A 25,825-nucleotide genomic window follows, 5' to 3' on the forward strand; every position below is an offset into this window, starting at 1 on the left:
TTTTTGTAAATATTTTATCATATCTTTTCATGTGACAACACTGAAGAAATAAAGATTTGCTACAATGTAAAGTAGTGAGTGTACAGCTTGTATAACAGTATAAGTTTGCTGTCCCCTCAAAATAACTCACATAGCCATTAATGTCTAAACCACTGGCAACAAATGTGAATACATCCCTAAGTGAAAAAGTCCAAATTGGGCATAATTAGCCATTTTCCCTCCCTGGTATCATATGACTCGTTAGTGTTACAAGGTTTCAGGTGTAAATGGGGAGCTGGTGTGTTAAATTTGGTTTTATCGCTCTCACTCTCTCGTACCGGTCACTGGAAGTTCAACATGGCACCTCATGGCAAAGAACTCTGAGGATCTGAAAAAAGAATTGTGCTGTACATAAAGATGGCCTAGACATTAAGAAAATTCCCAAGACCCTGAAACTGAGCTGCACCACGAAGACCATACAGTGGTTTAACAGGACAGGTTCCACTCAGAACAGACCTCGCCATGGTTGACCAAAGAAGTTGAGTGCACATGGTCTGGAGCTGCATGAGTGCTGCCGGCACTGGGGAGCTACAGTTCTTTGAGGGACCATGAATGCCAACATGTACTGTGACATACTGAAGCAGAGCATGATCCCCTCTCTTCTAATGCTGGCCTGCAGGGCAGTACTCCAACATGATAATGACCTTAAACAGACCTCCAAGACAACCTCTGCCTTGCTAAAGAAGCTGAGGGTAAAGGTGATGGACTGGCCAAGAAGGTCTCCAGACCTAAACCCTATTGAGCATCTGTGGGGCATCCTCATACGGAAAGTGGAAGAGCACAAGGTCTCTAAAATCCACCGTGATGTCATCGTGGACGAGTGGAAGAGGACTCCAGTGGCAACCTGTGAAGCTCTGGTGAACTCCATGCCCAAGGGGGTAAGGCAGTGCTTGAAAATAATGGTGGCCACACAAAATATTGACACTCTGAGCCCAATTTGGAAATTTTCACTTAGGGATGCACTCACTTTTGTTGCCAGCGGTTTAGACATTAATGGCTGTGTGTTGAGTTATTTTGAGGTGACAGCAAATTTACGCTGTTATACAAGCTGTACAATCACTATTTTACATTGTAGCTAAGGGCCAAATTCATTGTACCTCCAACGCTGATTTTTTTCTATTTTACCTCCATTTTGACTATTTTTAGAGGCAAATGCAATTCACTATAACACCATCAGAAACGTTATGAGCAGTGTCAAATGCATTAAGATCAACTAATGTCAGGACTGGACTTAAAAACAGTCCAGCTAAAAGGTGGACTAATTTTTTCAAAATCACAAAATATGGCAGGAAAAAAATAAAAAATGTGTGGGAAAGATGTGTTATATGATGTTGAGCTAAACTGCTTTTAAACTATGTGAAAATGTTAAGTAGAAAAAAGATATGAATAAAAGTGTAAAATGCAAAAATAGCTCCAGAGTCAATTTCTGGCAGATAGCCCATGTGAGCATGCTCCAAACCAAAAATTAGGCTGAAAATAACGTTTTTGAAAACGCTAGTGGGAGTTTTATTGAATTTGCGGCAAATACCGCCGCAAATTTGCGGTAAAACGGCTCTATTCCGGCGCTAATAAAATTTTTTTTTTTTTTTGCACATATCTATGTATGTCTATATATATATATATATATATATATATATGAATCACAAAAAAAAAAATATATATATATATATATATATATATACAGTGGGTACGGAAAGTGTTCAGACCCCCTTAAATTTTTCACTCTTTGTTATATTGCAGCCATTTGCTAAAATCATTTAAGTTCATTCTTCTTCCTCATGAATGTACACATAGCACCCCATACTGACAGAAAAACACAGAATTGTTGACATTGTTGCAGATTTATTAAAAAAGAAAAACTGAAATATCACATGGTCCTAAGTATTCAGACCCTTTGCTCAGTATTTAGTAGAAGCCCCCTTTTGATCTAATACAGCCAGGAGTCTTTTTGGGAAAGATGCAACAAGTCTTTCACACCTGGATTTGGGGATCCTCTGCCATTCCTCCTTGCAGATCCTCTCCAGTTCTGTCAGGTTGGATGGTAAAAGTTGGTGGACAGCCATTTTTAGGTCTCTCCAGAGATGCTCAATTGGGTTTAAGTCAGGGCTCTGGCTGGGCCATTCAAGAACAGTCACGGAGTTGTTGTGAAGCCACTCCTTCGTTATTTTAGCTGTGTGCTTAGGGTCATTGTCTTGTTGGAAGGTAAACCTTCGGCCCAGTCTGAGGTCCAGAGCACTCTGGAGAAGGTTTTTGTCCAGGATATCCCTGTACTTGGCCGCATTCATCTTTCCCTCGATTGCAACCAGTCGTCCTGTCCCTGCAGCTGAAAAACACCCCCACAGCATGATGCTGCCACCACCATGCTTCACTGTTGGGACTGTATTGGACAGGTGATGAGCAGTGCCTGGTTTTCTCCACACATACCGCTTAGAATTAAGGCCAAAAAGTTATATTTTGGTATCATCAGACCAGAGAATCTTATTTCTCACCATCTTGGAGTCCTTCAGGTGTTTTTTAGCAAACTCCATGCGGGCTTTCATGTGTCTTACACTGAGGAGAGGCTTCCGTCGGGCCACTCTGCCATAAAGCCCCGACTGGTGGAGGGCTGCAGTGATGGTTGATTTTCTACAACTTTCTCCCATCTCCTGACTGAATCTCTGGAGCTCAGCCACAGTGATCTTTGGGTTCTTCTTTACCTCTCTCACCAAGGCTCTTCTCCCCCGATAGCTCAGTTTGGCCAGCTCTAGGAAGGGTTCTGGTAGTCCCAAACGTCTTCCATTTGAGGATTATGGAGGCCACTGTGCTCTTAGGAACCTTAAGTGCAGCAGAAATCTTTTTGTAACCTTGGCCAGATCTGTGCCTTGCCACAATTTTGTCTCTGAGCTCTTCAGGCAGTTCCTTTGACCTCATGATTCTCATTTGCTCTGACATGCATTGTGATCTGGAAGGTCTTATATAGACAGGTGTGTGGCTTTCCTAATCAAGTCCAATCAGTATAATCAAACACAGCTGGACTCAAATGAAGGTGTAGAACCATCTCAAGGATGATCAGAAGAAATGGAAAGCACCTGAGTTAAATATATGAGTGTCACAGCAAAGGGTCTGAATACTTAGGACCATGTGATATTTCAGTTTTTCTTTTTTAATAAATCTGCAACAATGTCAACAATTCTGTGTTTTTCTGTCAGTATGGGGTGCTATGTGTACATTCATGAGGAAGAAGAATGAACTAAAATGATTTTAGCAAATGGCTGCAATATAACAAAGAGTGAAAAATTTAAGGGGGTCTGAATACTTTCCGTACCCACTGTGTGTGTGTATATATATATATATACACACACACACACACACACATATATATATATATATAGATGCCCAAAAAATAATTATATGTATATATATATATATATATATATATATATATATATATATATATATATATGTTTTATTTATTGATTTGCCTATGTATATATATATATATATATATATATATATATATATATATATGAAAAGGAACACTAATACGGCTCCTCCCCGAAAATTAAACATTGTATATGTGTGAAATTAATATATTTTTGGGTTGGTTAGATATAGAAAGTAGCAATTATATATGGGTTTTTGCATATATATATATATGCAAAAAACAATATATTATTGTTACTTCCTATATCTAACCAACCCAAAAATATATTAATTTAACACATATACAATGTTTCATTTTTAGGGAGAAGCCGTATTAGTGTTGCTTGTCATATATAACAACAGACAGTTGTAGGTAGTTCAGGGATTTGAACACCCAAATACACTGTTGCAAGCCAGCAGTGCTAACCACTTAACTACCTAAAGCTAATGACATTTTTTTCAAAGCATGTGTGATTTGTACTTTATAATTGAATCAAACTATATTAATTTTTAGAGCCTATTCACATTAGCGCGCTAAGTCGGAGTGACTTGTGTCGCTCCTATTAGAACGGGTCCTGTACTACTCAATGGACCGCGACATACCGCGACTTGTCAGCCTCACTCCGACTTAGAAAAAGGGTCCTGTACTACTTTGGGGCGACCTCGGAGCGACTTGCACAGACTTCCATTATGTGAAGTCTCTGCAAGTCGCGGTGCACAGCGGTGCACACGACTTCACAGGTCGCCCCCCGAAGTCATGTCGCCTCAATGTGAATGGGCTTTTAAGGTGCCAGTGCATGTATGCTTGGTATAAAGATAACAAAAACCTCAGAGACCACAATTCCCAAATAATTAACCTAGTTTAGTGAAACTGTATAAAATCAACAAATTTTTTAAAATAATCCTGCATGCTGGAAATTATATATAGGTGTTTAAAACATTTATTTCTGTGAAAAATTAGTATTTTAAATATAAATTGATAGGCTAAGAAACTATCAGTGGCATATATTGTGAAATAAATGTAACAAAGTGATTATGTTTGTGTAAATTGTGTTTTGCAAAAATGTTGCAAATATGTATTGAGCTTGAGCTTGATTTATTAACTGACCAAAATATCCAAGTGGTTAGCACAGCTGCCATGCAACACTGTACTTGGGTGTTCAAATCCCTGAACTACCTACAACTGTCTGTTGTTATATATGACAAGCAACACCCCAAAAATAAAACATTGTATATGTGTGAAATTAATATACTGTATTTGTTGAGTGGGGAGCCATATTAGTGTTGCTTCCTATATAGAGCCACATTACACTCTGAAAAATAGCAGTGTTTGAGCTTGCAAATCTGAGAATTTGCAAATTGATTGAACATATGCAGTGGCACCCCAGAACTCAGAATTCAACAACCCAAAAAAAAAAAAAATGATATATAGATACATATATATTAAAAAAATACTACATCAAGTCAACACACATAAGAAATGCTTTCAATAATCTCAGCATGAGCACAAAGTGGCTTTTTCATTTAGACTAGATAATATGAGGTCAAACCTAAACACTTTCAATTTGTATGCAATCTGGCAGGCCCTTGCACTATATAGAAAAGGTAAATCTGAAGGAAAAAGTCTTCAGAAAATCTTATAGTGTGTATGGCCATACATGATCCAATTTTCTTACAATTTTCTGTCCAATTTTCTTGAAATTTACCTTCAAGTATGTAGTACAAAGGCCTGCCTAATTGGATACAAGTGAAAGTGTTGTTTAGCTTTGACATCACATTATGTGGTTTGTGGTTAATCTATCAGAAAATTGTACAACAAAAATTGAGCATGTATGGCCATACACACTATAAGATTTTCTAAAGACTTTTTCCTTCAGATTTACCTTTTCTATGTAGTGCAAGGGCCTGCCAGATTGCATACAAATTGAAAGTGTTTAGGTTTGACCTCATATTATCTGGTTTTGGTAAATCTAAAGGAAAAAGTCTTCAGAAAATCTTATAGTGTGTATGGCCCATTAGTCTAAATGAAAAAGCCCCTTTGTGCTCATGCTGAGATTATTGAAAGCATTTCTTATGTGTGTTGACTTGTAAGAAACTTGGATCATGGATGGCCAGCCAAACACTCATTTATTAGTGATCTGGTGATTTTGGTTTAGGAACCAACAGACCCAATTAATTACTTTGCTGGGCGTTTCCTATACTGGGTGGGTGTAGTTTAACCAAGGTTATATAAAGGGATGTATAAGAGCATATCATTTGGCCTGTGGAAGGGCCACAGGTCTTTATGTCCGAATTTGCTTTTGGGGGGGTTTGCTGGCATGCCTAATGACCCATATTGCAGTAAGTGTATTTTGTTGGATGAATACTTTTCATGCTCTAACTGTTTGGTATAGTTTTTGCAAAGTGTGTCTTTATGTACTATAGCTATACATGTGTTTTTTTTATTTTCATGCCTCTGTGTAGCTGTATGTTCTACTGATTTGATGGTATTTAAATAGAAAGGCAGGCTCATGCAAACAATAAACATAAAAGTATGTTGGGTATGTTTTATGCTTAATACTAAGGTGTCTACAACTTATTTTGCTTGACTTTTGGATATTGTAAGCTCTATCTATCCATCATATGTTGTATCTTTGCACTGTAATTTGAATAAAAATTACTTGATTTGGGGGTTTTGGGGGGGCATTTCACATTTCACATTTCACATGCCTGTTTGAGTGATTACTGATGTTTTATACATGTTAAATAAAGCTTATTCATTTGTACACAGCTCCTGGTTTTTTGTTCTTGTCTTCATATTTGTCTAGATGTAATTCGGATATCTTTTGTGTCTATTGAATGTAATCCATTTCTTATATTTTTTTGTGTGTGTGCAATGGCAGTACAGTATGAACATGGGTAGGGTTTCTCCCTTTACTCCAGCGAAGTGTGTGTGTGTGTGTATGGGGGGGAGGTGTGTGTGTGTGTATGGGGGGGAGGTGTGTGTGTGTGTGTGTGTATGGGGGGGGAGGTGTGTGTGTATGGGGGGGTGTGTGTGTGGGGGGGGGGAGGGGGAGGTGTGTGTGGGGGGGAGGAGGGGAGGTGTATGGGGGGGAGGTGTGTGTGTGTGTGTGGGGGGGGGGGGAGGTGTGTATGTGTATGGGGGGGGGGAGGTGTGTGTGTGTATGGGGGGGGGAGGTGTGTGTGTGTATGGGGGGGGGAGGTGTGTGTATGGGGGGGGGTGTGTGTGTGTGGGGGGGGCTAAATTGTAAGAAATAATTAAAGTGAGTATGTAAATATTTAGCTAAAAATATATATAAATTAAGGAATAATACAACATTTCCATTCAGCCTCTGTGGATGAATGTAACCAAAACATTTAATAAAAAAATCACTAAAAATGATTACTAAATAAAAGATTGCTACAGCGCTCACTCACCTTTTTAGTTGGCCTAGGTCAGTGATGATGAACCTTGGCAACACAGGTGTTTTGTAACATTTCCCATGATGCTCACCTACACTGCAGAGTACATAAGGATTATGGGAAATGTAGGGCAAAAACATCTGGGGGGGGTTAAGGGTTACCATCACTGGCCTAGGTAAAACATTTCCAATACATTTTATTTGTCTGTGTGCGCCATTTTTAAAATAAAGCAAAATGTCTTTACAATAAATTGCAAATGGCACATTGGCGTTCGCCCTGGACCAGAAATGACACCAAATTGGCTTGCACACATTCCAGCAAGTGGTCACAATCAACTGGCTAATCATGGTGAGGGCCACTTTCAGCTGTGAAGAAATGGCTTTCATATGCAAAGTAAGTGTGTGTGTGTGTGTGTGTGCGTGTGGGGGGGGGGGGGGTCTGTGCTTGTAATCAGAGCATTGATTACCAGTGCAGACCCTTGGGGATGCCACTAGAGCCACCAGGGATGTCCACCCATGCCACCACTGATGCCAATCAGTGCTCAGGGAACCTGTTAGTGCCCTCCTCATAAGTGCTGCCCATCATTCCCATCTATCAGTGCTGCCCACCAGTGCCAATCATTGCCCATTAGTGCCACCTATCAATGCTGCATATTAGTGTCTCATCAGTGCCTGCAAGCGCTTGTCAGTGCAACAAAAAACATATTGATTTACCAAATGTTATTACATAAACAAAAACACATTTTTTTAGGGGTCAAACATTTAGGTCTTCTTTTTGCCAATAAAAAAACAACCTTGCAGTGATCAAATACCACCAAAAGAAAGCACTATTTTTTAATGAAAATTGTGTCATACATTTGTGTTAGGTACAGGGTTGCATGACCACGCAATTGTCATTCAAAACGCAACAGTATAAAAAGCTGAAAATTGGCCTGGGCAGGAAGGGGTGTAATTGCCCTGTAAGGAAGTGGTTAACTATTGAAACATGGGAATAAATATTCCAGGGGTAATCATGCTCAGCTCAATGGTTTAGTGGTTAGTGTTCCTGGCTATAAACACTGAGAGCATGAGTTCAAATCCCAAGTGTGCCATCACCTCCTTAAATTTTAGACAGCTGTAAATAAATACTGAAACTTGGCAAATGCATAATTGCACCCTGCACATATGCATGTTTGTTTCTTGAATATACATGGCCATTGACATGCAATTTTAGGTGATGTAGCCAATGTATTACTATGTGGCCAAAAAAAATAATGACACAACTGTGAGCACACAAGGTGTTATCATGGGTGGGCCTTGAACTCATAACCTAGCAATCTTTGGCTATGAGCTTAGCCCACTACACCAAAGTGCTGAATACAATCAGATATGCCTGAAAGTTTCAGATGAATAAAGAATGAAGACTGCTAATTAGACAGCTGTGTAGTCTGCTATTAGTAAATCTAAAGGTTAAAACACATAAGATACATAGCTATACCTTAAAATTAAAATAAACCATAATAGATGACATTGCTGTGTAATAGTGATTCAGAATAGACAAATTTCCTTTTATGAAAAACACAAAGGGAATTTGGTTAACTCCAAACTCAAATTCAGCCTAAGTTAACTCCAAACCCGAATTCACTAAAGCACCTAGTTGAAGGTTTAACTCCAGCCACTTACCTTATTAGGATTAATGAGTTTAGGCTGGAGTTATTTCTGGAGAAGTGAGCAGCTCTACTCCAAACTTATACTGAATTAGGCCCTAAGGCTGGCCATACACTATACAATTTTCTTATTCCATTTCCTTTAGATTTACCTTAAACTATGTAGTGCAAGGGCCTGCCTGACTGCATACAAATTGAAAGTGTTTAGGTTTAACCCTATATTACATGGTTTTGGTAAATCTAAAGGAAAGTTGAACAAGAAAATTGTATAGTGTATGGCCAGCCTTAGTGTCATTTCTTCAGTGTTGTCGCATGGAAAGATATAATAAAATATTTACAAAAATGTGAGGGGTGTACTCACTTTTGTGAGATACTGTATATATATTTCTATTTTTATTTTTTTCTCCCGCTTTAATTGTTATCATGGGTATCCCATCCACAGTCAGTTGTAAGCAGTCATGTAAATCTTTCATCAACTGCCATTGGTAAAAGGTTATTTGATCTCCTATCACTTGTCACCAGTAACGGGTTATGCGATCTCTCATCAACTGCCAATTTTAATGGTTCACGTAACCTCTTTAATCAACTGCCATAACATACCCAATATATCCAGCTTGTTTCTACTTCCCAGTGTACTCACCAATGTCATGCTCTTTAGGCTTGAACACAGAGTACTTGTCATAAAATATATATCTGTCTATTTCAAATGTCTGTGTGACGTCTGTGGTTACATTGTAGAAGTGTTGTCCCAGGACCACTCTCACGGTTGATTTATGAGGGCTGGAAAAAAAGATAAACATTTGTCTTTAATCAACGGAAAATCAATGGAAAAGTAAAAAAAAAAAAAGTGTTCTTGGTCATAGTAGGAGTCATCTGCGTAATTTTACCTCAATTGTGATTTGTAGGAATGAAAATTAATGTGTAAAAAAAAAAAAAAGAAGAAGATGCGTCCACCATTTTAATTACAATGAATAATAATCAGTGGAATGTCTAAAAAGATGACACAGTTCTTGTTGCAACCAGTTCAGACTTTCTGTGCAAGTTTTCATACAAGCAGGGGAACTTTGTTGCTTTTGGCAAGCCAGTTTATGTAACACATTTTGATAAATGTGGACCGCTAGTGTGAAAAAGCTTCTGTAAGGCTTCATTCGCATCTGATCATACACTAAATCGCCGTAATTCCGCCCACGATTTCAAACCGCTGCAAATCACCAGATGCCCTTGTGATGCCATTACTTCTAATGGCTCCCCAATCACCCTGCAAATTTGCCGCAATTGTCACGTGGCAAGTCACAACGTGCGACGCTGTCACCCAAAAGCAGCTCGCGTTCCTTTTTGCACGTTGCACATTTCAACTGCAGCGCGATTTACCACGCCACAATCACGGCAAAATCGCAGTGCGATTGGGGTGCCATTAAGTAGTAATGGCATCGCAAATGTGTCCTGCGTTTTGCAGCAATTTGACATCAGGTGTGAATGGAGCCTAAGGAAATCAAAGCATACTTAAACTCTCTCTCAATCAACATTAACTGCTTGTAATCCTTATGTTGCTAGCTTTAATAGATATGAAGGTACTGTATATTCTATTTACTTGGTATATTATATTTACTTGTTTTAAAAAAAAAAAAAAATTACATTTCTCAGTTGCTTCCTGGTTTCTGGGGTAGGGCAGCCTTGGAACTGGTCTGGCTGTTTTGTCCCAGATTCCATTCCCTGATAGACACACAGTAGCCAGGCACACGGTAGTTCACAGTCACTGAGTCAGAAAAAAATGTTGTACATGTCTTTTTGTAGTTTTATTTTGTTAAAAGAACTATGATAGGGTGAGCCTTGGGATACTCCAATAAACTTCAACAAACTGTAGTGGTGGATGCTAAAACTGATCTACTTCAGAGTGAGCACCCCCCCTTTAAAGTGAAGGTCAACTGATACTAAACCATGACTCCTCAACAGGAGTATATAAAGCTCTTCCAAATGAAGGTAAGTAAAGTCTCCAAGTCCAAGAGGCTGGTACTCACTTTATCCTGAATACTGTGTAGCAACCTGCAGTAATAGTCAGTTTTTGTACTTGATTTACCTGTGTCCTAGATCCTTGGAAGATCTCTCTGCATATGTTCAGGGGGCTAGGCCAGAGGTTCCCCAGCCAAAGCAGAAGCTGGGACCCTAGAAAGGATTCTTGCAGCTGCAGGTAGTCTCCCAGGAATTCCACAGCCCTCAGGAACAAGAGAGCACTGTTCTGGGTCCAAGCCTATTTATACTCCTCTCAGCCCCCTGCTGGTCACTTACTTCCCTGACTAGGGATTGGCTACAGAGGCATTAATATGCAGGCCAGGGTCTAGGTTTTTTCATCCACTATATCCCATAACTCAGTGGGATGCAGGGGAAAGTAACCAAGCCGTCACCAGCAGAGCCCCCAACAGACACTATTAAGCGATTGTTGCTATCCCTGACTACAGGAAGGCCAAAAACTAAGTTTAACACTTGTAGCCTACTGAGGCGCTACACTGGCCTAGGCCAAATTATGGAACACGTTCCAGGAGTCTTCATGGGCATTTTTTCCTTCTTCCTTCTGGAGGAGGGGAGGAGGAGTTTTATCAGCTAAGCACACCCTCCTGCTTGCATACCTGAGCTAAGGGCATATGGATTTCAGGAAGTAAGTGCTACATGATTCTGCCCTTACTCAAGACAGCCATGGCTAGAAATGCTAGGGGGTGTTTTTCAAAGTGATTTCCCAATAATATAGCATGCATGGAGGCATCAGTGGATGGGTGAATTTGCTTTGAATAGTAAAAATTAATTAAATTAGATTTAATTTAATTAAATTCCAGTTTGTAGTACTCAGATACTATTATATTCTGCTTTAAACAAGTTCAACAAATATCTAAAAAATGCCACTTCAAAGTGCCCATGACATGTGAATCACAGCAGCAAGATGGGGCCTAGCATGAAAAGCTTGTGCAGGGGGAACATGAGGAGTCACGGCATCTCAAACTTCTACATTTCACAAAGGGTGAGCTGCACAATATGAGACTCTATTGGTCTTGACTTCTGTGAAATGGGGGATAAATGATTCCATTTCAAACATTTGAATTTAAAGAAAAACATCTAAGTACCTTTTTCCTAATCGATATACATCTGTCACATGACCTAGATCTTTCCCAGCCTGTCTGCAGGGAAACATCAGCAGGAGGAGCTTCTAGTCCTCTGCTGCTTGTCACATGTTCACAATAAAAAAAAATGCCTTTGGAATACAGACTAAAAATAAACCAATATCAATAAATGATTTTAAACTGGCATACAAATATATATTTGTAATGAAATCTTTATTATTTTGTGGAAATAACATGGTGTGAGTGGATTTCTGCCAGTCACAGGCTGTGTCACGCCCCTCCAGAATGTGATTCTGCCATTAATCTATATGTAATATCTCACCCCCATTGTGTTTAGCTGGTTAGTGGGCATTGAGGAGGGAGCAGGCTGTCATTTACCAATGTGTATTCAACCACATGTGTGACACTATAGTCACATGGGCTGCTCAGGTGTGATAGGGAGGAAATCGCATAGAAACTCACTGAAAATTGAGCATGTGGGAGATGAACAGACGGTGAAGAGAGAGAGCAGCAGAATCAATCAGGTTTTTGTAGAATAAAGAAAAGGAATTGCATAGTGACTGAGGGAGTATGAACAGCATGTAATACAACATTTATTACAAAATAAAACATACTGCGCAAAGAGGATCTGTGATGGCCCCTATAGGTGATGGGACAGAGTGGGTGGCCAGAGACAGTTAATGACTAATGTCGCACATAAATGGATGAATGCATGCAAGTCCATACTTGCCAACTGTCCCGTTTTTGCAGGGACAGTCCCGGCAAATAGGAGCCTGTCCCTTGTAATTTACATTGTCCCTGCAAGTGCTTGTCAATTGGGCTGTCCGTAAATGCCTGTATGGGACAGCCGCTGCCCATAAAAAAAAAATGGTTGCGGGACGACATCCTAACTGCACATGCGCCGTTCCGACACCTGCCAGGCTCAGGAAAGCTTGCACAAGCCCGGCCAGGTGAGCGCATGCGCAGTTACGTAATGGCGCTGCCTGGTGCCATAAAAACCGAATTATACCGGATAGTATAATTAGGTTTTATCGTACTTATTTACACCTTTCACTTTATTTCCATATTAAAATTTTTGTACGGTCACACCTGAGCACATTTGACACTTTAGAATTGCAGGGAATTGTGATGAAAATTTTAAACTTTAGGCAGAAGTAGTGCAGCTGAATGGGAGAATTATTCCAACTCTGCTACTTTGGCCTTAGGTTTGAAATTCTCTTTTTAATTTCCTGTAATTCTCTCTTTATTGAGTAGACCCTATAATCGGATAAAAAGTAGGCGGAGATTAATTATGTGGAGCTTCAGGGAAGTGGGTGTGGTAAGTAATTGATAGTTGTGCTGCAAAGTGTCCCTGGAAATTTTTTGGCAACTATGTAAGTCCATCAAAGCGTGGCAAGTCTAATGCAATAAGTATGTTGATAGGAGATGAGTGCTGGCTCGTGGACGGTTGCTCTATGTTCAAGCAAGAAGGGGCTTGTTTAGTGACTAGAGAAAAACACAAGTGCAGCATAACATGTTTCTTCAGGCCTGAAGAAGGAGCGCATGCTCCGCAAACGCGTTGTCTTGGCACCCCCCCTGCCCCCGGAAGTCGAGCACAGGAGAAGCCGCCGGACTCTTTGCAGAGCCGTGGAGAGACTGACATCTATCAGCCGCATCCTGGGATCGGGCAGCCATCCTGAGGCATCCCTCCTCCCAGGGGACTCTTATGTTAGGAAATTACTTATTGAGCCAGAAGCACACTCTTAACTTAAGTGTGAGTACCTACGTTTCTTCTGCTATATATAAACATGTTATGTTGCACTCAGATGGTGCTTGTCTTTTACTCTAATACAAAATTTATTAATAGTTGTATGATGTGGGTGTAGCACCCTCCTAGTCAGGTGCTAGGTAAGAGTGTAGTTTTTGGCTCTCTCTGCTTACCAGAAGAGCAGCAGGCAAAATATTCATGCACTCTGCTTATCAGGGAGCCCAGTTAGGTCTGCTCAGTGTGCCCAGTGTGTGATTCGTCTGGTCTCAGGGAGTGTCCCCAGCTGATCCAATGGGGAGGCACTTTGGATGCTGGAGGAAACCTGACCAGTGACACACAAGCTTTTGGTATTGTCCCAGGGGTTGGCACAGAGAGTGGTGCATTATAGGACAGGGTATAAAAAGCCACAGGCACTTGAGGTAGAGGTCTTTGGCAGGAAGCAGAGTCCCAAATGGAGGGTGGCGGCTGCCTCCTCTTCTGCAGCGGTTGATGGTGGTCACAGGCAGTCGGTCTGGTGTACCGGTGGTCTGAGGCTGAACCCAGAGGTTCAGGAGAACTGATTGAGGAGTTGGGGCACTGCAAGACTCTGGAAAAACAGTATAGTGAGTACATAGGATCTTGCCCAGGGGTCTGCCAGGTAGTGCAGTCAGTGGACAGGTGTCAGCTAGCCCAGAGAGAAAGGTCGGTACTAGGGGAGTACCCTGAAGAGTAGTACTATAAACACTTATCTCATCTTCATTCAAGTGGCAGAATGAAGCAGCAGCCTTGCTGCATTATCCAGTTAAGAGTCCTCAGCATTGTGAATAGTTAACAGTTGGAGTATCCCACTCATCCCTTCTCCCATCCCAATTTAAATAAAACCACAAAAACAACATCCCCTGGACTGATTTTTGACTGAGCCAAGAACTTAAAGTGTTAAGTTTTCGGCAAGCAGTTGTTACAGGTAACCCAGGGGAATCCCTATAGTGTAATATCCAGCAGCCCTCTAGGGGGCAGTGCTACATGGGTTTAGTGGGTTTAGTGGCACTTTAAAGTTGGAGATAGGATTGGCTACATGGCGAGTCCAACTTGCAGCCCTGGGGATTGCTCTAGTAATTAATAGCACCAAGCAGAGTATTAGATAATACAAAAGAAGATAATACAAAATAAGATAATACAAAATCAAGTTTGTATTCTTACATGAGAGAGAGATGTGGGCCAGAAAGACCTAAGGCAGCCTTTGGTCTATGGGGCACTTAACTCGTAGTGGGTCTTGCTTGTCTTCTATGGAGGCAGGTCCTCCTCCAGAGGACTGTAAGTTTTGCCTATGAGGGGAGACCATGGCACTGCTCTGTGGAGCGGTGTCCCCCAAGTGTAGAAGAGGTAGTGAGCTTTGGTCATGGGGCAGGCAGCATTGATAAGAGATGTGGGCCGGAAAGACCTAAGGCAGTGGTCCTCAACTCCGGTCCTCAGGGCCCACTAACAGGCCAGATTTTAAGTATTACCTTGGGGAGATGCAGACTAGAGTACTGCAATCACTGAACAGCAAATGATATCACCTGGGCTGTATTTCAGTTGTCTTGCAAATCTGGCCTGTTAGTGGGCCCTGTAGGCCAGGGTTGAGGACCACTGACCTAAGGCAGCCTTTGCCTATGGGACACTTAACTTGTGGTGGGTCATGCTTGTCCTCTGTGGAGGCAAGTCCTCCTCCAGAGGATTGTAAGCTCTGGCTATGAGGGGAGACCATGGTGTTGCTCTGTGGAACAGTGTCCCCCAAGTGTAGAAGAGATAGTGAGCCTTGGTCATGGGGCAGGTAGCAATAGGTTTAACAGAGGAAAATCATAAATACAGAACTTGCATTAAGCATATTTAATAGATGTATCACCCTACAAGGTAGGTGCTAGGCAAAGTATAGTGGGCCCTGGCTTCCTAACAGCAGGTCCATGATTTTTAGCTGGGCGGTCATGTCTCCCAGGTGTGGCTGTTGAGACTGGGGAGTCTCCCCACTGTGCTCCTGAGAGGGCTCTCATTGGGCAGTGGAGGAAACCCAATAAATGGCAGATTCAGACATGTATCTACCCCAGAAAGGCCGATTCTGCCACACAGGATTCTGGGAGTGGGTATAAGTTTGAGGGGAGTGCATGACGCAGCGTCTTTGGCGGGAAGCAGAGTCCCAAGAGGGAGAGTACAGCTGTCTCTCCTCCTGTCAGAAGGATTGGGTGTCCCAGGCTGCTTGCCTGAGGGGACAGAGAGCTGAGCTGAGCTGCAGAGAGGATCCGGTGTGCCGAGGACAAGCGGAGAAGAGGGGGGTCCAGTTTCAGGAAAGCATTCCCAGTTTGTGAGTACTGCAAACTACCCCTGGGGGTCTGCCTAGCTGAGAGGGGACCGCTCCGGTGAAGGTCCAAGGGATCCAGGAGCTAGCTAGCGGTAAAGGGGGTGCCAGTGTTGACCTTGAAGTTCAGAGGGGGTGCTTAGTGAGAGGACCCTGAAGTGTAAAGGGGGTGCCAGCGGTTGGGCCCTGAAGAGCTAAAGTGTATGGCATGCAGTGTACAGTGTTGAGAATTGCAGCAGCACAAGCAGTTACCTCAGTCAGGAAGGTTTGGAGGGATCTATATACAGGACTTTTGAGCTAACTAGAGTGTCAAGAGTCAGTTCGCAGTATAGTCCAGGACTTGTTGAGCTAACCAGAGTGTCAAAAGTCAAGTTCAAGTACAGTTCAACAAGTCAGCATTTTTCAAGCGCCAACAAGCGTTAGTCGACATCCAGCCGGCGTCAAGACAGCGCTGAAAGGCATTTTTTTTCTGCAAAGCGTCCCATTTGTACCTAGTTGAGCCAGAGGAATATCCCACTCATTCCCTTCTCCCATCCCCATTATCAAATAAACAAAACAAACCAAAGATGCCGGAATGTTCATTGTCTCCAATCTCACACTTGGGTATTCAGTTTAAATAGGCTGAAGGTATCACCGGTAACAATGGCAGACCCACATCAGGCCCAATGCCTGGAAAACCTGCTACATATAACTTTAACCACTTCCATACCGAGTCATGTAAAATGACGTCGGCAAAGTGGTTGTCTAGATCCGGGCCGCCGTCATATGACGTCGGCCCGTTCTAGCAGCCAGTGCGCGCCCCCGGCGGCGCGCAGCGGCGCGATCAGGGATGAGGCTCGTCCCTCGGACATAGCCCATCCCTGATCAAGGTAAACAGCCAATAGAAATTGGCTGTTTACCACGTGATCGGCTGTGTCAATCACAGCCGATCACATGAGCGGCTCCAGCACGAGCCGCTCGTTCTCTCTGCAATGCGCGCCCCCGGGGGCGCGCAGAGCAGCGATTGGGGACGAGGCTTGTCCCTCGGACAGAGTCAATCCCCGATCTAGGTAAAGAGCCAATGAAATTGGCTCTTTACCATGTGACCGGCTGTGTCCAATCACAGCCGGTCACAAATGTCAACAGAGAACACGGTAACTAGCTGTCACCCTGTTCTCCTCCTCACACACTGATCCTGTGTGAGGAGGAGATTGTGGTAACAGCTAGTTACAGGGGCGTAACTACAGGGGTTGCAGGGGTTGCGATTGCTACCGGGCCCCATGCTCCAGGGGGCCCAGTAGCAAACCAGTGGGTGAACTTCCAGGATTGCAAAAGTCACACTTGCGACCAGGCCCTGGCATTCCACCACTGTGGGGAGGCCCAAAGATTGCTGGAAGGGAGCCCACTGCAGAACTTGTGAAAGGATCCTGCTGCGGGACCGTAATAAAAGGCCATGCAACGAGAGTAAAGAGCCCCAGGATTAGTGGGAAGAGCCCTGGGCTTGAAGGGAAGGGCCCCGGCCAGGGATCTAGGGGGGCCCTTCATGGTTTCTTGCATCGGGGCCCTGAAGGCTCTAGTTACGCCTCTGGCTAGTTACCAACTACAGTGCACCCTAAACACACTGATTGCCCCCCCCCAATAAAGAGCACCTGTCACTAGCCCATCAAAGCACCTGTCACTAGCCCATCAAAGTACCCGAGTACCTGTCACCAGCCCATCAGGGCATCAGGTACTCAGATGACAGGTACTTGGGTACTCTGATGGGCTGGTGACAGGTATTCGGGTACTCTGATGACAGGTACTCAGGTACTCTGATGACAGATACTCTGATGACAGGTACTCGGGTACTCTGATGACAGGTACTCGGGTACTCTGATGACGGGTACTCGGGTACTCTGATGACGGGTACTCGGGTACTCTGATGACGGGTACTCGGGTACTCTGATGACGGGTACTCGGGTACTCTGATGACGGGTACTCGGGTACTCTGATGACAGGTACTCGGGTACTCTGATGACAGGTACTCGGGTACTTTGAGTACCTGTCAACGGAGTACCCGTCATCAGAGTACCTGAGTACATGTCACCTACCCATCAGAGTACCCGAGTACCTTCCACCTGCTCATCAGAGTACCTGACGCCTGAAGTACCCGAGTACTTGCCGCCTGCTCATCAGTACCCATCACTACTCATCAGTACTCATCAGTACCTATCACGTATCAGTACTGATCATCAGTACCCATCAGTACAGTATCACCTATCAGTATCAGTACTACTCATCAGTACCTATCACCTGCCTGTCACCTGCCCATCAGAGTACCCGAGTACCTGTCACCTGCCTATCAGAGTACCCGAGTACCTGCCACCTGCTCATCAGTACCAGAGTACCTGTCACCTGCCCAACAAAGTACCCGAGTACCTGTCACCCTTCATACAGCCACCATGTCCAAGTCCAAAAAGGTTTATATACGTCCTCCGTTTAAACCTAAATACCGGTGTTATGGCAGCAGATAGCTGCCATAACCCTGGTATTTTTTTAAACGGTGGATGGTTGGCTTTCCGATAAGGGTGGTCCCAGCGGCGGATTCGCCGTGGGATCACCCTTCCGGGATGGCGGAAGAGGCGCCCCCCCCTCCCGCCGCGTTCCGGTCATTTTCCCCGCTTACCGGACCCGCCGGCAGCGGGGAAAACGATCCAGTCCCGGATCCTCACAGACAGGATGTCGAGTGAGGGCAAGCTTGCCCTCACTTGACTCTATGGTCTTGGAGGACCGGAGCTACGGAAAATGTTGTTGCCTAGCAACCGGTTTAAAGGTCCTTTTTTTTTTTTTCATTTTATATAATAATTTTTTTTTTTTTTTTTCTATCTTTTAGTGTACTTGTGAGATCTGAGGACTTTTTGACCCCAGATCTCACAAAAAAGAGGTCCTGTCGTGACTATTTCTATTACGAGGAATATTTACATTTCTTTTAATAGAAATAAAAATGATCAATTTTTTTTTTTTTTTAAACGGTGTAAAAATAAAAAATAATAAATAAAATAAATAGTAAAAAAAAAAACAAATTCAAGCGCCCTGTCCCCGTTAGCTCGCGCGCAGAAGCGAACGCATACAGAAACCCCGCCCACATATGTAAACGGTGTTCAAACCACACATGTGAGGTATCGCCGCGATCGTTAGAGCAAGGGGAATAATTTGAGCCCTAGACCTCCTCTGTAACTCAAAGATGGCAACCTGTAGAAATTTTTAAATTGTCGCCTATGGGGATTTTTAAGTACCAAAGTTTGTCACCATTCCGTGAGCGTGCGCAATTTTGAAACATGACATGTTGGGTATCTATTTACTCGGCGTAACATTATCTTTCACATTATGGAAAAAAATTGGGCTAACTTTACTGGTTTCTTATTTTTTAATTAAAAAAAGTGATTTTTTCCCAAAAAAATTGCGTTTGGAAGACCGCTGCGCAAATACGGTGTGATAAAAAATATTGCAATAATCTCCATTTTATTCTCTAGGGTCTCTGCTAAAAAAAATATATAATGTTTGGGGGTTCTAAGCAGTTTTCTAGCAAAACAACTGATTTTAGCTTGTAAACACCAAATGTCAAAAATAGGCCTAGGCAAGTGGCTAGGATGCATGATGATGCTCCTTGGATGTTAGGCCCCTCTATATGGCTAGGCTGTGAAAAAGTCTCACACATGTGGTATTGCCATACTCAGGAGGAGTGGCAGAATGTATTTTGGGGTGTCATTTTTGCTGTGTACATGCTATGTGTTAGGAATATCCTATAAATTGACAACTTTGTGTAAAAAAAAAAAAAGTTTTCATTTTTTTCCCACATTTTCCAAAAACCTGTGGAAAAAAATGATATGTTCAAACGACCCATAATGCCTCATAGAATATACGTTGGAGTGTTTGCTTTCCAAAATGGGGTAATTTTGTGGACTTTTCCATTGTATTGGTGCTCTAGGGCCTTGAAAAGTGTGATAGGTAGTAAGAAAGTTTTATGTGTATTTATGCTCCTAGAACGCCTGAATGTGCTTCTTGGACGTGGAGTCTCTTTTTGTGGCCAGGCTGTGTAAAAGTCTCACACATGTGGTATCGCCATACTCGGAAGGAGTAGCAGAATGTATGTTTGGGTGTAATTTTTGCTGTGTACATGCTATGTGTTAGAAATAGCTTATAAATTGACAACTTTGTGGGGAAAAAAAGAAAAAAAAATTTTTTTCTTCATTTTCCCAAGAATTGTGGGAAAAAATTACAACTTCAAAAAACTCACCATGCCTCTTACTAAATACCTTGGACTGTCTACTTTACAAAAAGGGGTCATTTGGTCGGTATTTGTACTGTCCTGACATTTCAGGGCCTCAAGAAAGGAGATAGGCAGTCAGTACATCTGGTGTGATCAATTTTCAGTAATTGGTACCATAGCTTCTAGACTCAATAACTTTCACACAGACTAAATAATATACACTAATTTGGGTTAATTTTACCAGAGACATGTAGCAGTATACATTTTGGCCCAAATGTATGAAGAAAAATTAATTTTTTGCAAAATTTTATAATTGAAACTAAAAAAAAGTGTTTTTTTTTCAACATTTTTGCTCTTTTTTTGCATATATCACGAAAAAAAAAACCCCCAGTTGTGATCAAATACCACCAAAAGAAAGCTCTATTTGTGTGAAAAAAATGATAAAAATTTTGTTTGGTTACAGTGTAGCATGACTGAGCAATTGTCATTCAAAGTGTGAGAGTGCTGAAAGCTGAAAATTGGTCTGGGCAGGAAGGGTGTCTAACTGCTCTGTATGGAAGCGGTTAATAGTTGCCCTGCTTTTAAAGGTTGCTAATCAATCAGAAGTCATTCTGGATACTGAAACCCTGTCTCCATTGGCAACCATTCAAATTACAAAGGTAGCTTATAAAGCCAACATCTAATTGTAAAGGACAAAATCCCTGTATGATTGCATTCCAGCTTCCATAAATCAGATTCAAAAGTCTGAAAAACTCTATAGAATAAGTGGATCAAAATAAATGATGTGCTTTGTAACCTATTTTTCTATAGTTTTTTTTGAACAAAAAATTAAGCCACTTAAAGACAACATAAAAAGCATGAATGCAAATATAGCTAATTATCTGTAGGTTTGCAGAAAAAGCAGTGTCTGTGCCTGAATCATGGCAGATAAAGACATCAGAGATTACAGCTATAGTCGCTTATTTTACCTTTTCTTCTCTGCACAGTTGCTTTTGTGGAGTTACTTTTAATTAAAAGAGCCATGCATCGGGCATGTATTACAGCAAGTAAAAGGAACATTTTTAATTGTGTTTAATCTGCTGGCAAATGTCCCCCCAGCCCCATGAACGATGAGAAGCTCTGCTGATTAGCCAGAACTTCTACAACAGCGATAAGAGGTGAGTATTGAGAGGATTGTTAATGAAGAGGATAAACTTTGCTCTCGGGCCTGCAGTAATGAGCCAAAAAGCATTGAAATAGAAAAAATAAAAGTAGCTGCTGTTGCCCATTTTTTGTTAAAGACACCCTGTGACAAGAACCATCATTTTGACTAAAAAAAATTTCCCATTAACTTGTTTTGTGCATTTATCATGTTTTATGCATGTTATTTTCCTGTAAAAAAAACTCCTTTTTGTAGACATCCAAAAACCCTGAGATTGATGCTTGGCACTGCCATCTTTGATGTGATGTGATGTTGGCAGTCCCACTAAACTCAGAGTTGTTACTCAAGTGACACTGTATAGCATTCATCTTCAATCCCCTGGCAGCTACATAAAAAATTATGTAGGGAGGTGAGGGATGTGGACCTTGGACATCAAAAAGAGTTAATAAAACTAATCTCCAGCTTTAATGTCACATTAACCAGTTTGTTTTGGGCCAACTGCTTCCTACACTATATAAACTGAATGTAGCCTCAGCTACATATAGGGATTGATTTTAAAAAGTGCAAAATCTGGTGCAGCTCTACATGGAAAAAGATTTTGCACTCTCCAGTTTTAGTAAATCATCTCCACAGTATATAGCACTGTGTTTCGGCAGTGGGACATGAACTTCCCATCCCACACCAGAAACAAAATTGCGTCCAGCTGAGCCATTCATAGGCAGCTGTGTATACTCTAAATGAATACAAAGCTTCCTCTAATTGGCTGAGGAGAAGAGACCAGCTAATGATATTATGATCTCCAATCAGGATGCTTTGTTTTCATTCAGAGAATACAAAGCTGCCTATGAATGGCTGAACTGTGCTCAGCCCAACTCAATTTTGCTCTGGGTGTGGAATGAGAAGTTGGTTTCCCATAGCCAGAACACAGTGCTGTAAAATGTATGTAGCTGAGGCTAGATACAGTTTATAGAGCGTGTCCAGCAAGAGCATCTCTTAACACAGAAAAAAGTCCACTTTGGCCCAAACAAATTAGTTAAAGTGACAACAAAGCTGGAGATCAGGACTTTAGGACATTCTCAGAAAAGTAGAGGGCTATGACATGCAAAGAGGGAGTTGCTGTGCTAGATAATTGACTGGTCAAATTTTCTAACAGGTTCACAGTGCAATTGAATTAAACTTAATTTATGAAAAGGAAAAACACTGCAAGTAACCATTTAACATACAGGATTTTTCCATGTTTTTTTAAGTTAGTGAAAGGGTCAGCTGTGAGGCTGTCATGCTAAACCTTACTTCATTAGCATGTGAGTGGCTAAAATGGAGCACGCTTGCGGCCAGTGAAGTCTGAAATCTGAGCTGTGAACGTTCTTCTTGGCATTAATAGGTGGCTTCCATAGGTGTGTATTACATTAGGGTGTGTACCCCAAAGCTCAAAAACAGGTGTATGCAGGAGAGGAAGAGTGTATGACAGCAGGTAGTGTGTATAGGAGAGTGGAGAGTATGACAGGGGGCACTAGGTAAAGGAGAGGAGTTTGGGGTTATGACAGTGGGCGGTATGTACAGGAGAGGAGTGTGGAGGGTATGACAGTGGGTGGTATGTACAGGAGAGGGGTGTGGAGGGAATGACAGTGGGTGGTATGTACAGGAGAGGAGTGTGGGGGGTATGATAGTGGGTGGTATGTACAGGAGAGGGGTGTGGAGGGTATGACAGTGGATGGTATGTACAGGAGAGGAGTGTGGGGGGTATGACAGTGGGTGGTATGTACAGGAGAGGAGTGTGGGTGGTATGTACAGGAGAGGAGTGTGGCGGGTATGACAGTGGGTAGTATGTACAGGAGAGGAGTGTGGATGGTATGACAGTGGGTGGTATGTACAGGAGGGGAGTGTGGGTGGTATCTACAGGAGAGGTGTGTGGGTGATATGTACAAGAGAGGAGTGTGGGGGGTATGACAGTGGGTGGTATGTACAGGAGAGGAGTGTGGAGGGTATGACAGTGGGCGGTATGTACAGGAGAGGAGTGTGGAGGGTATGACAGTGGGTGGTGTGTACAGGAGAGGAGTGTGGAGGGTATGACAGTGGGCGGTATGTACAGGAGAGGAGTGTGGGGGGTATGACAGTGGGTGGTATGTACAGGAGAGGAGTGTGGAGGGTATGACAGTGGGTGGTATGCACAGGAGAGGGGTGTGGAGGGTATGCCAGTGGGTGGTATGTACAGGAGAGGAGTGTGGGGGGTATGACAGTGGGTGGTATGTACAGGAGAGGAGTGTGGGTGGTATGTACAGGAGAGGAGTGTGGAGGGTATAACAGTGAGTGGTATGTACAGGAGAGGAGTGTGGATGGTATGACAGTGGGTGGTATGTACAGGAGGGGAGTGTGGGTGGTATGTACAGGAGAGGTGTGTGGGTGATATGTACAAGAGAGGAGTGTGGGGGGTATGACAGTGGGTGGTATGTACAGGAGAGGGGTGTGGAGGGTATGACAGTGGGTGGTATGTACAGGAGAGGAGTGTGGAGGGTATGACAGTGGGCGGTATGTACAGGAGAGGAGTGTGTAGGATATGACAGTGGGTGGTATGTACAGGAGAGGGGTGTGGAGGGTATGACAGTGGGTGGTATGTACAGGAGAGGAGTGTGGAGGGTATGACAGTGGGCGGTATGTACAGGAGAGGAGTGTGGGGGTATGACAGTGCGTGGAATGTACAGGAGAGGAGTGTGGGTGGTATGTACAGGAGAAGAGTGTGGAGGGTATGACAGTGCGTGCTATGTACAGGAGAGGAGTGTGGAGGGTATGACAGTGGGCAGTGTGTACAGGAGAGCAGTGTGGAGGGTATGACAGTGGGTGGTATGTACAGGAGAGGAGTGTGGAGGGTATGACATTGGGCGGTATGTACAGGAGAGGAGTGTGGAGGGTATGACAGTGAGTGGTGTGTACAGGAGAGGGGTGTGGAGGGTATGACAGTGGGTGGTATGTACAGGAGAGGAGTGTGGAGGGTATGACAGTGGGCAGTATGTACAGGAGAGGAGTGTGGAGGGTATGACAGTGGGTAGTATGTACAGGAGAAGGGTGTGGGGGGTATGACAGTGGGTGGTATGTACAGGAGAGGAGTGTGGGTGGTATGTACAGGAGAGGAGTGTGGAGGGTATGACAGTGGGTGGTATGTACAGGAGAGGGGTGTGGAGGGTATGACAGTGGGTGGTATGTACAGGAGAGGAGTGTGGAGGGTATGACAGTGGGCAGTATGTACAGGAGAGGAGTGTGGAGGGTATGACAGTGTGGGGAATGTCTGTGGGTGGAGGTGAGTCAGTAAGGGAATGATGACTTTCAGTGGAGGTGACTGTGGAGTTACCAGGGAGGGATGTTGGGAAGGTGGGGGATGAAAGTGACTATAGAATAATGTCTGTCAATTATGGGGGTAGGAAGAGGCTAGGAGTGTTGTCTGTCAGCAGAAGGTATAGAGAGAAAACAGGCACCTCTGAGTAAGACTTTAAAATGTTTAATGTTGCAAGATACAATAAAAGCATACATTTAAGTAAGTGGATACAGGTGCATAGGTGATTCGCTGTCTGGGGTCTGCATGGGGCCACCTCTTGGGTCAGAAAGATACCGCTCGTCCCCTGGTCCTGTTGAACAGGAAGTGATAATGGTGTGGAGGGATGAGTCAGAGGGCTGGACCGCAAGGTGAGCCACAGTGTCTACCGTGTGTGAGTCACCGGCGTGCTTGCAAGGCGTTTCGGAGCATGCGCACTGTGGTAAACATCTTTCTAACCCAAGAGGCGGCCCCATGCAGATCCCGGATCACCTATGCACCTGTATCTACTTACTTAAATGTACGTTTTTATTGTATCCTGCAACATTAAACCTTTTACAGTCTCTCTTTTACATTTGCGGTAATGCTTACTACCCTCTGCTGCTATACAACCCTCTGAAAAGCAATCCAACACAGATTGCTTTTCAGAGGGTGGTATAGCAGCAGCTGACAGGCAATCAGGAGGTGCTACTGCTGCCTCCTAGTGAGTCTTTTTACTTTTCATTTAAAATGCTGAATAGCTAAGTGTTTGGCTCGCAGTTGCAGAGTGGACCCATTGAACTCAATGGGTGAGTTTTACAGGCAGTCCTGTCAATCAAACTCTGCTACCGCAGGTAAAAATGCCAGAGCTGCGACTGGATGGTTAGGATTTAGGTGCATAAGCAGTGTGCAGTAAAAAGCACAGGTCAGCCGCCTCACTGATGGAGGGTGGAGTATAAAATAGCTGGGCAGATATCTGTCAGCTTGTGGGAGAGGTGGTCTTACTGGCCCCTCTCGGTCCAGCACGGCAGTAGCATATACAGAGGCAGAAGCTGGCTGCAATATCACACAGCAGGGCTTCTGCCTGCAGACTCTGGCCGACTCCTCACACATCCATCCCCCCTCCTAAACATTGTGCAGGTTCACTCCACCAGCTAACCCCCCCCCCCCCCCCCCACCCCTCCGCATTTGCAATCCTTCTGCAGCAGCCACGGGACTTTACAGTTCACCTAGCGTGGTATAGAGGGGCGCATGCCTATGGTGGCTTCATATTTAAACAAGGGTGACAGTAATGAAATTTCTATTCTTATATGTCCATAATTATCTAGCATAGATGAGGCTGCCAGCACTAGAGTCATTCTTACAACTGTGAGCCAATAAGCTCACAGTAAAGCGAATCGCAGCGCCATGGTAAGGCTGGGTGAAGGTGCTGCATGAATAGGTGGAGTAGGTGAGACCAGGAAAAATTAGGAAAACCATTTGAAAATAATTTCTATTTAACCATTGACTGGCAAAGA

General features: G+C 43.2%; 1 protein-coding gene across 1 annotated transcript in view; it reads right to left on the minus strand.

Annotated features, from left to right (window-relative positions):
* The window catches only part of HGFAC (HGF activator), a 165,288-nt gene that overhangs the window by 37,410 nt on the left and 102,053 nt on the right, over positions 1-25,825 (minus strand). The window contains exon 11 of the mRNA XM_082243346.1: positions 9,129-9,268. Coding sequence (XP_082099472.1) covers positions 9,129-9,268 — 140 coding nt within the window. The remainder of the gene's footprint in view (positions 1-9,128; positions 9,269-25,825) is intronic.

The sequence above is a fragment of the Pelophylax lessonae genome, assembly GCF_965119305.1.
Source record: "Pelophylax lessonae genome assembly, chromosome: 1".
Classification (NCBI taxonomy): Eukaryota; Metazoa; Chordata; class Amphibia; order Anura; family Ranidae; genus Pelophylax; species Pelophylax lessonae.